We start from the raw sequence: 17,578 nt of genomic DNA on the forward strand, positions 1-17,578 counted from the left end.
TCTAACCAGATGTAAAGTGCTTTTTTGTACCTCATTGTCTGCATTTTTACTTTAGGCTGTACTTTAGTTGTATATTGTATATTTGTATAGTGTTGGGACTTTATTCTTCTTCTTTTAACTTTTTTACTGTATGAAGCACATTCTCTCATTTTGCTGTAATGTACAGTATGTACTTTATACGTGACAAATAAAACAAACTTGAAACTTGAAACAAAGATCACCAGCATCCAAGCAAACGTCCAGTCCAAGCTTTTGGCTCCTCAGGGCCAGCGAGCCCATGCCTTTCTCCAGAGGGGATTCCTCCATTGATTGAAAACTTTATTAACAGATTGCAGAATGGGTACAATATACAGTACGGCTCAATACAAACAACTGCAAAGAGGATGCAGGCCAGAAAAAGACTTTCGTCTTGTATACATATGGGTCCATTTTCAATTCATCAAGACATTTATGACATACAAGACATACAAATATACAGTACTGTGTAAGAAAAAGAGATCATAAAAAATATATACATGATACATCCGAAGGGGAAGAAACTGTACATTGGAGGGGGTTGGGTGGGAGGGAAGGGGCAGGGCAGCATTTACCGGGGCCAGTTTCTAATTGCAGTCTTTGAGAGCGGTTTTGAAGGAGGGTAGGGATTCACATTCCTTCACGGCTGTGGGTAGGGCGTTCCACATTGTTGTGGCATAATTGCTAAGCGTGTTTAGTCCCTTGTTTGAGCCGAATCTGGGTTGCACATGATTTGTGGAACTCCTTCTGGTGTTGTGGCGGTGGACTTCACTGACCTTTGGGAAGTATTTCGACATGGGTATCTTAGTGGTGTAGTGTATCTTGTAGACCAGGCCCATTGCAAGTTGCTGTACTCTGTCGTCTACTCTAAGCCATCCTAGGTTGTCAAAATGGGCAGGGGTGAGGTGGGTTTTAGGAGTAAGGCCAATGCCGTTCAGTCTTTGTGTTTCTGTGTTGTGGTATTATTGCTAGGTAACAGTAAGGCACCAGTGCCTACTGCCCAGAGACTACAACTGGAAATTAGATTATAACTATATCTGTCCAGCAGACCTTCAAAAACAAAAGCTAGACTTCACACTAGGGTTTAGTTTTGTTTTGTTTCATTGGGACTGGCAGGCAACATTTGAGTGTATCTGGTAGGATGAAAATATTATGGACTTCTACATCCTGAAATTGGAGAATAAAGCCAATAACAACTCTGGCCTGAATAATGACTGTGGCACACATGCACGCACGCACACACACACACACACACACACACACACACACACACACACACACACACACACACACACACACACACACACACACACACACACTCATAAACACACAGCAATATAATTTAGGCTACACACATTAGATAGGGCTCAATGACACACACAGCAATATACTTTAGGCTACACAGATTAGATAGGGCTCAAAGACAAACATACACACACAGCAATATAGTTAAGGCTACACACATTATATAGGGCTCAAAGACACACACACATACACACACAGTAATATACTTTAGGCTACAGACAGTAGATATGGCTCAATGACACACACACACAGCAATATACTTTAGGCTACACAGATTAGATAGGGCTCAAAGACAAACATACACACACAGCAATATACTTTAGGCTACACAGATTAGATAGGGCTCAAAGACAAACATACACACACAGCAATATACTTTAGGCTACACACATTAGATATGGCTCAAAGACAAACATACACACACAGCAATATACTTTAGGCTACACACATTAGATATGGCTCAAAGACAAACATACACACACAGCAATATACTTTAGGCTACACAGATTAGATAGGGCTCAAATACACACATACACACACAGAAATATACTTTAGGTTACACACATTAGATATGGCTCAATGACACACACACATACATACACAGCAATATACTTTGGGCTACACACATAAGATAGGGCTCAAAGACACACACACACACAGCAATATACTTTAGGCTACACACATAAGATAGCGCTCAATTACACACACACACACACACACACACACACACACACACACACACACACACACACACACACACACACACACACACACACATAAACAAACAGCAATATACTTTAGGCTACACACATTCGATAGGGCTCAAAGACACACACACACACAGCAATATAGTTTGGGCTACACACATATATGGCTCAAAGACACAAACATACACACACAGCAATATACTTTGGGCTACACACATAAGATAGGGCTCAAAAACACACACACATACACACAGAGCAATATACTTTAGGCTACACACCTTAGATAGGGCTCAAAAACACACACACATACACACAGAGCAATATACTTTAGGCTACACACCTTAGATAGGGCTCAAAGACACATACACACACAGCAATATACTTTGGGCTACACACATAAGATAGGGCTCAAAGACATACACACACAGCAATATACTTTAGGCTACACACATTAGATAGGGCTCAAAGACACACACACACACACATCAATATACTTTGGGCTACACACATATATGGCTCAAAGACACACACACAGCAATAATACATTGGGCTACACACATAAGATAGGGCTCAAAGACGCACACAAATTCATGTATGAGCCCATTGCAGCCCAAACAAAGACACACACATAACGTCACAGTGACCAATCGCAGCCACTCTTATTGTCTGGGACCAAATACGGCCACGCCCCATTCCCAGTAAAAATCTCTAGAATGGGTTTCGGGCAACGCTGTATACGGAAGTGGCTCTCAAGGTGACGATTAGACAACACTTTCTGTTGTCAGTAGATGGCAGCATTGGTTTAAAATTAAAATGTGAAAATGTTGAAAACTACATGAATACATTTCCCAAGAGTGTTAGCACAGGTCACAGGTCACTGGGATGTGTCTATTCTTCGACGTGATCTAAACAGCGGTATGCGACCGCAGTATAGCGACCGCAAATGGTAAACTAATTATCTTAACAAAAGTGCGCTGGTAGCGTTACATATGTTGTCTAAAGGGGGACATATGGTACAATTTAAGATTTTAATGATAATCGGCATATAAAGGACAACATAAAGCATCGTTAATTTGTAAGAAACCTCAATGAAAACGGTAATATTCGCTATTGTTATGAAAATGTGCTAGAATCCTATAAAAATGTGGACGCATTTGGTCTACGTTCCGTTAGTAATATACTTTAGGCTACACACATAATATAAAGACACAGACACACACACACACACACACACACACACACACACACACACACACACACACACACACAACTGATGGTTAGGGTTTAAGTGTTTACTCCATTGATAAACACCTTAATAAGTCTGAGGCAGGTTTCAGTGTGAGAAAACCTTCAGTGTGAACCATGTTTCATAATTATTTTTTTATTAGATTTTATGGATATAAATCCAGAGCAAATCGAAAAGCTTCTCTTGTCCATACAGTGATAAAGTGTGAGAAAGCCCTCAGTGTGAGAAAGCCCTCAGTGTGAGAAAGCCCTCAGTGTGAGAAAGCCCTCAGTGTGAGAAAGCCCTCAGTGTGAGAAAGCCTTCAGTGTGAGAAAGCCTTCAGTGTGAGAAAGCCCTCAGTGTGAGAAAGCCTTCAGTGTGAGAAAGCCTTCAGTGTGAGAAAGCCAGAGAAAAAATCTTTGGAATGGGATTGATTTTCACACCGGCCTTTTAGCTTCTTAATGTGAGATCTGACCCCATTCAAATATCGGACTCAAACTGACCCCATTCATGACCCCTACGTGCATGGTAGATAGGTCATGTTTCTGTCGAGCCCCAGTCGTTCCAACTTACCTCTGTTGTCGGGCAAAAACCTCACATCAACAATTCTACTTACACGTATGGTCCATCTAGAGTAGACAACACCAGATGGAGCTCATATCATCAACGGTGGCTCGGGAGGTAGAGCAGTCGTCTGGTAATTGGAAGCTTCCCGGTTTGATTCAGACAAGCAGGTTGGCACCTTGCATGGTTGCCTCCGCCGTTGGTGTGTGAATGTGCGAGTGAATGGGTGAATGTGAGGCATGAGTTGTAAAGCGCTTTGGATAAAAGCTGTTTTATAAATGCAGTCCTTTTGCTATTTTATATCCAGAGCCATTTGCATGCCCTTTGACTGACCGACTGATGGAATAACTAATGAATTCACTGACTGACTGACTGACTGACTGACTGACTGACCTTATTCCTTTCAACTCATTATTCAGCAAAGTTCCTCTGGAATACCATCAGTTCCAACCGAGGTTGCAACATCCGCAGACTTAAGGCTAGAGTGATGCGGCTTCAGTGGCCATATGACGTGATCGACAGGGTCCAGCACACAGGGTCCAGACACAGGGTCCGACTCCAGCACACTGTTTTTTATTAAAATAGATTTTAGCCCCACACATTTTAGGTTATTTTACTCTTTTACTAGTTTTAGCCCTTCTTATTTCATGTTATTTTTTACTCTTTTACTAGTTTTAGTCCTTCACTAATGTTCTTTTTACTCTTTTACTAGTTTTAGCCCTTCGCATTTCATGTTCTTTTACTAGTTTTAGCCCTTCTTATTTTATGTTATTTTACTCTTACTAGTTTTAGCCCTACTTATTTTATGTTCTTTTTACCCTTTTACTAGTTTTAGCCCATTTTATGTTCTTTTACTATTTTATTTGTTTTAGAGAGAGAGAGAGAGAGAGAGAGAGAGAGAGAGAGAGAGAGAGAGAGAGAGAGACACGAGCGGATACACACAACGTGCACGCCTGGCGCCCTTCGCTGTTAGTTGTCAGTGGGGACCGGCACAGTGATTTGTCATCGCCCCGTGTGTCAGGGCCCTGTGTGCAGCATCAAAGCTGCGTTCGCCAACCCTCCCTCTGTCGGTTTCACTCAGGGTAGATCAAAGCGTTGTGGAAACACCCTGGGATTCTCCCGGTCTCCCTGACCCGCCATGGGACGGTCTCTCTTTATCAACACTCTGCAAGCACAACGGCTCAGAGATAATGTATGTACACACACATACACACACACACACACACACAGTCACAAACACACAAACAAACAGTCACAAACACACACACAAACAAAGAGAGACTTAGGGATTAAGCTTTCACACACACACAGTATACAGAAATGCACACACCGAGACATAATGCTTGCTCACAATAAACACTCTGAGATGTAATGTGTGCATAGAGCTATACAACTATAGACTTGAGTTTCAGTTTGCTGTACTCTCCTGCCCCCTGCTGGTCACACAGGTGACTCACGGGTACTATCCAGTGTTGAGGTTCTGACCAGACAGGAAGCAGACAGACCCAGATAGGACCGAGCCATATCAGAGACCTTTTAAAGGGAGACTAACCCAACTCGTTCTCACTCCCTGCAATGCTTTTGATGCGTTTGTCCATATTAATGGCCGGCGTTTAATTTAATTCATTACTGTAAAATGTATCATTAATCCTAACCTCTTAAGCCCTAGCCATATTTTCAGAAAACTCGCCTAAAAATACATACCTAAGTAAATGGAAGATTGCTCCACTTCTACAAGGTCCATTTGCATGTCCTTGGTATCTAGGGACATCTATGGATCTCAGAATGTTTTCCCAGTGTCAGAAATATTGTGTCTGTTACTAGACTTGAGTAGATTGTAATGAACCAAAGGAGAATATCACTTTTTATTTATTTATTTAATCTTTGACTGTGAATAACACCATGCTAACATTGACCAGACGTGAGGAATTGCCACTGAGCTCATTCAGCACCTTCTTGACAGTGCACAGGACTTTAGAGGGGCAGGTGCTCAAAGGCTGAAAAGGGCACTATAGCTGTGCCGATTTTTAAGGGCCCTTTTCGGGCGGGGGGTCCCCTTTTTATGCTTTTTGGGGGGTTTGGTGATCAAATATTGAATATTGAACTATAACAATCAGTGCAGGAGCTCACTTATCCTTGAAAGACACTTTTATCACTGACTTAAAAGGCCCATACATCTCCATAAATGTTCAGGGGGGGAGGGAATAAGTGCTTACCCTACAGTACAAACCCCAAGAAGTGCTGTATATTCTGTATTGTTTAATATAAAAGCATTTTTTATTCCAATCCCGATTTGTATTCGAGATTCCCAAATCCCATCGGACTTGACTTCTTCGTGTCCCTCAATGAGTGTAATACCAGCATTCAACTGTATGCGCCACAGCGGTTTCTATCATCATCATCATCACCACCCACGCTATGCATAAAATATATAGGTCCGGGGAGAGGCACGCTGAGGAGGCCGTGCAAACTGCAATAGAATATGGGGCATCTCTCTACCTAATATTTTGATTCTATCCTGACATTTTTCAGTTGGAAGGGCACTGGCAGTCTATATGCGTAACGGTAAAAAATAAAAAAAATAAAAATTTTAAAGGGCACTTTTTTATGAGGCTCAAAAGGGCAGGTGCTCAAGAACCCCTTGGGCTCTATGTGTCTCTAAATCTCCCCTTTACAATGGCAGAGTTCAATCTGGATTTAGTACCAACAGGCGCCCCTGACAAAGCAACAAACCATGAATATAATCTACTGTAAGTTCAGTTACTTTTTTATAATGTAAATATCTCTGGCATTTCTCATCAGATTGCAGCGCGTTTTTTTTCTAGACGTTCACAGAAAGGTAAAGAAACAAACTACATTATATTGTATGGCAATAGCGCAGAGATTTTTATAAAATCATATTTCACTATATTTCACACTTAAAATCATTGGTAAACAAACGTAGTGCAGAAAATATACATTTTGACTACTGTTTTGATAGGATTAGGGTATTTACTCTTGGCTACATTTGAAAAAGAAACGCCACAATAATAATAATAATAATTAATACATTCTGTATTCATCTATTTATGGCGTGATATAAATCTCGTACCGGTAGCAGACCACTCTGGCTTAAGGGGTTAACTAACGTGTGTATTAATTTATTTGATTAATTCATAATCTAATAAATTCATATTTGGCACAAGGTGTTAATTGCACATTTTCAATTATTGCTGACTGAATCAGTTCCAAATCAAATCAAATCAAAATTATTTGTAAAACCAGAAATCACAAGTTAATGTCCCCATGGGCCAGACAAGTCTTCTTTAAACAAGTCAAGAAGAAACATCACAATAAATCAAGAACAAAAAACCCACCATGAAATCCAAAATAAATAAATGCAACAGTCCCAGACATACCCCAGCGAAGGTAAGAAAAAACTCACAAAAAACCTAGCAATAGGAAAAAAGAGTCCATTCTCTTTGGATAAAATAACAAACTCAGCAAGGCCAACGGCTTCTCTGTTACAGTGGGTGACAATATTGTCACAAGGAAAGATTAAATTACCTACCTGGGTTCCATCCTAGAGGGGCGACAGTGGCTCAGGAGGTAGAGCAGTCGTCTGGCAATCCGGAGGTTCCCGGTTCGATTCCCACTCCTCTCGGGCAGTGTGTCGATGTTAAATGTCCTATTCCTGTCTATTACTTGTGTTGCACATCGCTGCGGGCATGACCCCCCGCATTTCACTGTATGCTTGTATGCCGTGACAAATAAAACTCTTGACTTGACTTGACCCCTAATTGCTCCCGATGAGCAGGTTGGCACCTTGCATGGTTGCCTCCGCCGTCGGTGTGTGAATGAATGGGTAAAATGTAGGGATGTCCGATATTATCGGCCTACCGATATTATAGGCAGATATTGGCATTAAAATGTGATATCGGAAATTATCTGTATCGGTTTAATTTTAATTTTTTTTTTTATTAAAAAAATTACATTTATTTAACCTTTATTTACCCAGGCAAGCAAGTAACAACAAATTCAGATTTTATTTATTGTCAAAAGTATGCATAATGTTGTGTTAATTCCACGACAAGAGATATGTAATGTTAATTACCTGAAATTATTCCGTTTTTGGGGGGGGGGAACCCTGCATATATCGGTATCGGTTGATATCGGTATCGGAAATTAAGAGTTGGACAATGTCGGTATATCTGTATCGGTAAAAAAGTCAATATCGAACATCCCTAGTAAAATGTGAGTAACAAATTGTAAAGCGCTTTGGATAAAAGCAGCCATTTACCATTTACCATTTAGAGGCAAATCTTTCCTATGACAAAATGGCATCCAATGTAATCAAAAAAGTCAACCAACGAACAAGATTCTTGTACCGGATATCCTCTCTGGTAAACAAGAATACCCTGAAGTCTCTAACAGGAGCACTCATTCAAGGGTACTATGACTATGCTTGCACCTCATGGTACCAAAGCACCTCAAAGGCCCTAAAAACAAAATTACAAACATCTCAAAACAAACTGGTCAGACTACTGCTTGACCTTACTCCTAGAACCCACCTCACCCCTGCCCATTTTGACAACCTAGGAGGGCTTAGAGTAGACGACAGAGTACAGCAACTTGCAATGGGCCTGGTCTACAAGATACACTACACCACTAAGGTACCCATGTACATGTCAAAATACTTCCCAAAGGTCAGTGAATTCCATGACCACAACACCAGAGGGAGCTCCACAAATCATGTTCAACCCAGATTCGGCTCAAACAAGGGACTAAACACGTTTCGCAATTATGCCACAACAATGTGGAACGCCCTACCCACAGCCGTAAAAGAATGTGAATCCCTACCCTCCTTCAAAACCGCTCTCAAAGAGCACCTACGGGTGGCTGCAATTCGAAACTGACCCCGGTAAATGTCCAAACCCCCCCCCACCCACCCACCCAACCCCCTCCAATGTACAGTTTCTTCCCCCTCGAATGTATAAATTTTCTTTTATAATCGATGTCTCTTAAACAGTACTGTATATTTGTATATTTTGTATATCATAAATGTCTGGATGTGGGGCGCCAGGGTGGCGCACCACGTAGCTGCACTGCAGTGCAACGCGGACCCGGCGACCTTTGCCGCATGTCTTTCCCCCATGTCTTCTCTCAACCTTACTCTCTGTCGGGCCTGTCCGAAATAAAATGCAGTAAAATACCAAAAAACAAACATCAAAAAAAATAAATGTCTGGATGTAACAGTACTGTATATCTGTATGTCATAAATGTCATGATGAATTGAAAATGGGTGACCCTGATGTAAACAAGACGAAAGTCTTTCTCTGGTCTGCATCCCCTTAACACTTTCAGTGCCCAGCAGGGGGCGCACATTTAGTGCTTGAATGCCCACCATCCACTTCAATGTTAGCGGTAATATCGCCTAATCTATGTTTTAAATTATGGCTATGTGTCTAATCTGCCCGTCGCTTATCAATGACTCATTTTCCAGTCAACATTGTCGAAGCGGATTGTTTTTTTATCGGTTCATTTCCGTTTTATAGCATTTTGAAAAGCCCTCGTTTTCAAGGAAAAAAATAAGATTCCGTGATAAACGCCCTGTACTGGAATATTCTAGAACGTTGTCATTTTTCGGCCTATTTATTAATCGTTTTCAAATAAACGCTAGATTATCGATAGTATATGTGTACGTATGCACGCTGGTGCCGCAAGCTGAAAATCGATTCTCTTAGTTCCTGATCGCTCGCACAGTCAAACAACCATATCACACATAGGGGAAAAGCGTATATCTCCGTGAAAACAGGTCTGATTATCATAAGACTGGTAAAATAGATTCCGTACCTGAGATCAGATGGTATCCAAAAAGATTATTCCAATTCCTGATCGCCATTCCAAAAATCGATACTTTTATTGATCCAATGCAACGTACTGTAAACACATAATTCCACACATTCCTGAGGCTCCACAATGACTGGTATCATCTCCGGTTACATGCGTGAGAAGTAAAATGTGGATTCCAGAGTTTTTTTTTCTCATCCATTTTCATTGAATCCATTCCAAAAGGGTGCATTATTATTTTCACATCTGAGCGCTTGATGGGGATGGTTTCCCAACGGTAGACTCGGTTGATGAAATATGAATTCAGATCGCTAATAAAAAAAAAATCACGCTAATTGTCGTGATGGGCATTCAGGGGGCGGACTGCTAACACGTGTTATGTTGTCCGTGGCATCCAAAGTGTTAACAATTGTGTGTATTGAGCTGTACTGTATTGTACCCTTCTGCAATCTGTTAATAAAGTGTTCAATCAATCAATCAACCTTAGAAGGGCCGTTCAAGGGGGGATCCCCCTTCTTGGATGTCGGTGATAATAGTGTTGCTATGGATGATCGATGGGTGGAGAATAAAACAGGCGAATAGTTGGTATGCATGTACAATACGTGTAATAAAACACAAATATGTACATGCAATAGCAACTGGGGTACATACGAATTTTTTTATTTTTATTTTTTTTTAAATGTAAATAGAATATAGCTAAGAACAACAACAAAAGAAAAAGCATAGGAAAACGAGCACTAGTATGAAAATCGGAAAAAGGCCAAATTAATGTCAAGGCTCTGAGCAAAAAATATCAGTCATATTCCGTTTGCACACAAGTATGTATTCCGCTCGGATCCATTTGAAGTATGGGGGGCGACGTAGAGAGGATCGCACCATCTTGGCCATCACCACGAGACATCCACCACCTTGGCCATCACCACGAGACATCCACTCACAGAGAGACAGGGAGACGGGGACAGGCGTTAGACAGTTTGCGTGTTTGTGGTGGTCGGACATAGGAGCAATAGATACATGTAGTTAGCATGTGAATAGAATAGAAGTACTTAACCCAGCAATGAACTAGCACAGGCATGGTTTAGACGTTGTAGGTCGAACAGAAGACGGTATGCAGCTGATCCATGAACTCAATGGTGCTCATAACCAATATGGGGGTAGAACAGTCACTGCAACCTTGGCCATGACCCCGAGACATCCACCACCACCAAGAGATAGGGAGGTGGGGAGAGAGTTCCCGTGTTTGTAGTGGGCGGACATAGGAGCAATAACTACATGTAATAAGCATATATATGCATACATGGTGACAATAGAATCAAAGTATATAAGAAAATTATTAAATTAAAGTAGTACTGTAAATAGAACTAAGAACTACTGCAGGCGTTGGTATACAGGATGTGATACAAGACGATGGCTCAGGGCTATTTGCCCCAGAATAGGTCGAGGCAGAGCAGGTATGGTTCGACGCTGTAGGTTGGTATGAAGCTGATCCATGGGGCCGGTGGTGCTCATGTCCAGTATGAGGTAGAAGGTCACTGGAATCTCTATATCGATATATACACTCAGAGAGACAGGGACAGGGGTTAAAAAACGGGTGCAGAAAATGGGTGCAGATAACAGACATCCTATCTAAACTAGACAGATTAAACTAAGGGTCAGTCCCCGACCAGGTGAGATCAGGGTACGTTGAAGGAGAGAGAGAAAAGATGAGTCTTAAGCGAGGATTTAAAAGCTTCGACAGAGCAGGCGCCCTTGACGACGGCAGGTAATTTATTCCACAGGTAGGGAGCGCGGTAGGCAAAGGCTCTGTGGCCAGCGGATTTCTTTTTAACCCTAGGAATTGATAGAAGCCCTGCATTTTGTGAACGCAGAGCACGAGCGGGCCAGTATCGTGAGATGAGATCGGATAGATAGTGTGTGAGCCCATTTAAAATTGTGTAAGTGAGGAGTAGCATAGGAAGATCTGTTCCATATATGATCTGTTCCATCATAGTTATTGCACGTATTGCAATTTAATAAATTGAACCATGTTCCAAAGCGTACCTTTTATGATGCATTGAATCTAAAGAATCAGAATCAAGCTGTTACACCGTCACCCACATTGTGTTTATGTTTGCACAAGTGTCAACATCTCTGTCTGTTTGCTGTCCTGTGTATGTGTGTGTGCAGCGCTCAAGGTCGGCGTTCTCCCTGACCAGTGATGACTCCCCTGAGAAGGGTCCAGAGGAGGTGGGGGCGGGCGGAGGCTTCCCAGAATACGCCTCTCTGAAGAGGGAGGCCAAGGCGGCGGCCCTCCCAACCTGGAAGAGTATGGACCGACTGGACAACTCCAGTAAGAAAGACACAAATCAGAGACTTCTACCATTAACAAAGATATAGATGCAAAGAATTCTCCCATAGTTTGGGGGTGACAGTGGTTCAGGAGGTAGAACGGTAGTCTGGGAATCAGAAGGTTCCCGGTTCAATTCTGGCTCCTCCTGGCAGAGTGTCGAAGTGTCCTTGAGCAAGACACATAAGCCCTAACTGAATGTGAGGCATTAGTTGTAAAGCACTTTGGATAGAAGCGCTACTGTATATTAGCCGGGTCCCGTTGTAGCTATGCCACGCTTTAAAGGGGAACTATCTTATAAATGGCCTTTTTGAGTGTTTAGCATTGTTTCCTAGCTATGTGAACTTATATTAATATGATCTATGTCTCAAAATTCTCATATTGGTGCATTCTTCCAATTCTCCTCTCACAATATTCACCCTCACTGAACTGAGTCATCTGAAAATGTGCCTATCTGTGATGTCATAAAGACACCGCTGCATGTTAATGTTGAGATAGAAGATGAGCTGCACACAGTGGCACCTGCACCTGCACCTGCAGCCCAGGCTCAAAACGGCTCGAGATCTTGAGGTAGAAAAATGCTGTTTTTGAGGACTTGATTAGAAATACAAAACAATGAATAAAAAAAATATATATATTACAGAGGTGTTCCATAGACTCACAGGAATTGTGTAAAAGTGCCCAAATAGTGAAAGAAATAGTAAAATAGTTCCCCTTTAAAGATAGGAGTGCGTCACCTTGTTTGTAGAGCTATATCTATATTATATATTATGGCTATGGGACAATACTATGGTCATTTGACACTGACTTTCTTCCGTCCAAGATGCAAAAAAGAGAAACAATTTTCATGCATACGTTCACGCGTTATCGCGTGGTGAATATAAGTATAATTTCAGAGTGATCCGGGATAATTCCTGGGAAGCGAGTAATAGGGCGCAACGTATTTGTATTTATTTATTGTTTCTCTCTTTTCTTTGTTTTTGTTTAGCTGTGTTTTTTCCTTTTCCCCTTTAGTGAATTTATTTTAGGTCAACTTGTCATTCGATTTCGATATTAATTTTTCTAATATCAGCTATATCTTTTAGTTCTATCGAATTCTATTGTACTGTCGTTTATAATTTTGACCGCCAATTGTATTATTGTATGTGGATGTTTTGTTTGTAAAGCAAAAAACTGGAAATAAAAATTTAAGTATAAAAAAAATAAAATAGGGCGCAACGTGAATTCTACTATAAGCGTTGGCGTTTCTTGCCTGGACACGCTAGTATTTCCAAATCAAATGTATATACTGTAGTAGGTATTATGTTTCATCATGAATGCACGTTTCTGATGCTTTGATGGCCAGTAACGGCATTCGTGTTGAACAGCCGATCAGCTGGATGGATATGAAAACATTGTTGGATCAAGCTGAAATTGATGTCAGATCGTTCTTACCTGTGGTCGGTGGTATTCCAAAAAGAATATTCCAATTGTCTGATCGTGATTTCCAGTATTGGTGTCCATCTGGTCCCGGACATAATTTGGCACAATTTATGGATTGAGTGTGCCAGATGCATTTCGAATAGGTCGGATGAAGCGACTTACTCGGCTCCGTCTAAATATAGCACCCGGAGACTTGAGAGAAACACAGAGTTAGATATAAGGTTTCAAAGGGTGGGCGACACTGCCATCTGGCAGGATGCGGCCGGTATTGCACTTTGGCGATCTCAAAATCCTTTCATATGGCAACACCGAGGTCAATGGATGAATAATAAATGAAAATAGCGAATAAAAGAAAAAACGACCAAAACCCGAGATATCTCGTATTCTGGCGTCCAACGCATGGCGAGTTAACCCAAGATATCTCGGGTCTGGCAATTAAAGAGTTAATGTATTGCGTAATTTCAATGTGGAATTAAGGAATATCAAAATAAAAGCACACGTTGTTGAACTTGATCATGCATATTTATTAGAAAACTTAATTACAGCACTATGTTATCAATACACATTTATAAAACGAGGCATATTTAGCCAAAATATGTTGCCAGAACATAAAAAAAAATATATATATATATGTGTGCCATTATTACTATCTAAATGTAATAATTGTGGAATATTACTATAATGCTGTATGTGTATGAACCAAGCATCCTATGTGAAGCACTTTGGTTGACAAGTGTCATGTTTAAATGTGCTATATAAATACATTTGATTGATTGATTGATAATATATATTTTTTTTTATACTTGCCAATGTGCAAGTCTGTCACCTACCCCAATTTGGGCAAAATGTCAGATGTATCCAAACCGTATAATTCACAAGGTCACGAGCAAAATTACTATTTGATAGTCACTGGGAACTATTCAAAGACTAATCGGAAATCTTTAACATACTGTATGATTTTGTTTTTACTTAATTGCGAACTTGACATAATCAAACAAGAGAGGTAGCTGGCTGCTGCCATTGCTAACAGCTAGATATTTGCGAGTCGCATGCAGGCTGACGTTATTTCCAGGAACAAAAGCATTCATTCCCTAAAGTTACATCGTTGATGCTTGAAATGTCTGAGCTTCCACGTTAATGTATGGTTTTGTTTTTACTTAATAGCGAACATGAAATAATCAAACAAGCTAGCTGGCTGCTAACAGCTTAGATTAGTGGACCAAGCTAGCGTATTTCAGGGAACAAAAGCATTCATTCTGAATGTTACATCACTGATGCTTGAGATGGAGTGAAACAACATGGCAAACGTACAAAACGTTGCTACCATGTAACATCGCCAGTCTCTTTCTTAATCTTTCTTTTCTGTTCTCCCAGCTGTTAAGTTGTTAAGCAAGTTATGCTACCTGGCTAGCTAGCGAGCTGTACCCAGCATGCCATTCAGCGGAATAACAGTTAATAGATTCCCCTCTCAATACACTACACAGTGTAGTTGCCAATAAAAATATATGTTTTAAGACAAAACAATATTTGCATAAATTATTCGATTTATTTTCAAATTGTAGGAATATTCGAAAATCGATGCCCATCCCTACTGCATATTAGCAAATCATTCAAGGTAGAGATGACTCTTTTTTAGGCCAATGTCGTTACCAATATTATTTAGAATTCAACGAAAATCGATGCCCACCCCTAGTCACGAGTCGTTTGCCCCCCCCCCAGGCGCGTCTTCGATGCTCCAGAGCCCGGACGGCAACTGGATCGCCCTGCACAGCTCCCAGCTGGCCCGGCCCGGCCTGCTGACGAAGAGGAAGAGCCTGGCCTTCAGCGTGCTGGAGAAGGAGTCCGGCGTGGTCTCGGCCTACGACGGCATGCAGGGCTCCGAGTCGGACGAGTGCGACGAGGCGGCGGGCGACTGGAGCACGGTGCTCCGGCAGTTCTGCCGCAAGCTGTCGGACGAGACCTACTACACGGACTCGCAGCACGACCCCGAGTGGACGTACACGCCGCACCAGCCCGTCACCTCGCCGTCCTCGGGACAGTACACCAACACCGAGACGACGCTCAACTCCGACTCGGAGGCGTCTCCGGCAACCACGGCGCCGCCGCCCCGCAAGAAGCCGCCACAGAACCCCCTGAAGAAGAGGGGGCCGGCGCCGGACCCCCACCTGCACCCCCAGCCCATCTACCACCACCACCCTCAGCACCACCCCCAGAACCTCGCTCCCTACACGCTCCACCCCGACACAGTGGATGTCAACTTTAATCCCAAGGTGGGTATTTTTTTTTTCTTTTTTTTTCTTACATTTTCACATTTATACTAGTGTCAAATCTTAGGCAAATATATATAGGCCAGGCTTGCGTGCGTGGGTGAAGCTGTCAAGTCCTCTTTTCTCCATTGGGAGGCGCCAACGGGCTGGAATGTAGCAGCCCTTATTGGTAAGCTACCTCCTTATAATACATCATTATATGGAATTCTAGTGACTGGCTGGTCCTTAAGGTTTGAGTTTGCTCTGAACAGGGTAAATCAGCATTTTGCTATGACGCCCCTCTAGCTCATGGAATGAACTCCAACAGTCCTTAAAGCTTGAGATGATCCCCTCTGTTGCAGAGTTTAAAACCTCTATCTCAACTCTAACGTCAAGTTGTACGTGTTTTTATTGACCTTTTATCCTTACTTTTTGCCTCATCTTGTTGTCTTATTGTTGTGGTTTTATATGCTGTGTGATTTTATATGCTTTTCTTTGCTTATCTCTCTATGTACACTCGACGTGAAATTTTCGAGTTTAAATACAGATGTGAAATTAAATTAAATGAAAATATATACAAGGACATGCACAGGAAGATTTTCTGATTTTCAACTCTATCTCACCGAGATTAGATTTGAAAAAACTATGCTCTTACTATTTTGTATTGATTGATTGATACTATTTTAACCAGGTCTCTTTTGACTGAGTAAGTTATTAGCTTCGGCTATTCTCCACCACAATTTACATGTCCCTTTTAGTTAAAGCCACTGATAATCAATAATGAAAGTATTGACCCCCAGGTGGTGGGAGACAGCAGTGAGGCGGAGGAGAGGCAGAATGACCCCGTCAGAAGGTCACGGAGACGCAGGAAGAGCAGGAGGGAGTCGTCGACGTCAACAGAGCAAACCAGGACTGGAGGCCAGAGCCACACGCAGTCCATCTACCCATCAGCTCAAGTAAGATACTGACACCACAGTCCATCTACCCATCAGCTCAGGTAAGATACTGACACCACAGTCCATCTACCCATCAGCTCAGGTAAGATACTGACACCACAGTCCATCTACCCATCAGCTCAGGTAAGATACTGACACCACAGTCCATCTACCCATCAGCTCAGGTAAGATACTGACACCACAGTCCATCTACCCATCAGCTCAGGTAAGATACTGACACCACAGTTAGGGCTGTTAAGGCCATATAGTCACAATATCATACCACAATGTTTCTCTTCATTTTATAATGGTATTTACATTTCTAGTACAAATTAGAATGTGACACGAGAACAATCATGCAAACATATATATTATATATATTATACAAACATATATTTGTTGTATATACAGTTGTGCACATATTCATTTAGTTTAGGCCACCAGTGATGTCATCTGGGATATTGAATCATTGTTGTGTTAATTACAGTTCAATTAAATGATAAGGTAGTAGTCTCTGTAAGACATGGTATTGCTATATTTTTTCATCTACATCATTTCATTGAGCTGTAATTTACACAACACAAGGATTCAACGTCCCCGATGACATCACTGGTGGCCATATTCAAACTCATGTACTCTCAATAACTGTCAAACTAAATTAATGTGTGCAAAACTGTTTTTGGATGTGTGTGAGATTATGTGAAAAAAAAAATAATAAGCATTGTTTTTTGGTGAAGCGACCCTTTAACTTGTATTCACGACTTAATCATCCCCACATCGACTATGACATTTGGAAATCACATTTACCCATTTATTTTACTCAGTCAAGAGAAATCTAGTGTTCCATCACATCATCACCGGAAGCATCTTGGTAGGTAAACAACAGGTGACTGTAATCACATAACAGGGGATCATCATTAAATGACAACTGTGGTGTCGTATTGGTGGGAAACACAGAACACTCTGTGGATATCATCTTGACCCTGCTTTCTTCTTGCCAAAGT

General features: G+C 41.5%; 1 protein-coding gene across 1 annotated transcript in view; it reads left to right on the top strand.

Annotated features, from left to right (window-relative positions):
• Positions 1-17,578, top strand: part of myripb (myosin VIIA and Rab interacting protein b) — a gene marked incomplete at its 5' end in the record, with an annotated part of 41,357 nt that overhangs the window by 2,736 nt on the left and 21,043 nt on the right. Inside the window, 3 exons of the mRNA XM_084325802.1 lie at positions 11,812-11,974; positions 15,113-15,663; positions 16,440-16,595. Of these exons, the coding sequence (XP_084181928.1) occupies positions 11,812-11,974; positions 15,113-15,663; positions 16,440-16,595 (870 nt within the window). The remainder of the gene's footprint in view (positions 1-11,811; positions 11,975-15,112; positions 15,664-16,439; positions 16,596-17,578) is intronic.

The sequence above is a fragment of the Notolepis coatsorum genome, assembly GCF_963971535.1.
Source record: "Notolepis coatsorum genome assembly, chromosome: 12".
Classification (NCBI taxonomy): Eukaryota; Metazoa; Chordata; class Actinopteri; order Aulopiformes; family Paralepididae; genus Notolepis; species Notolepis coatsorum.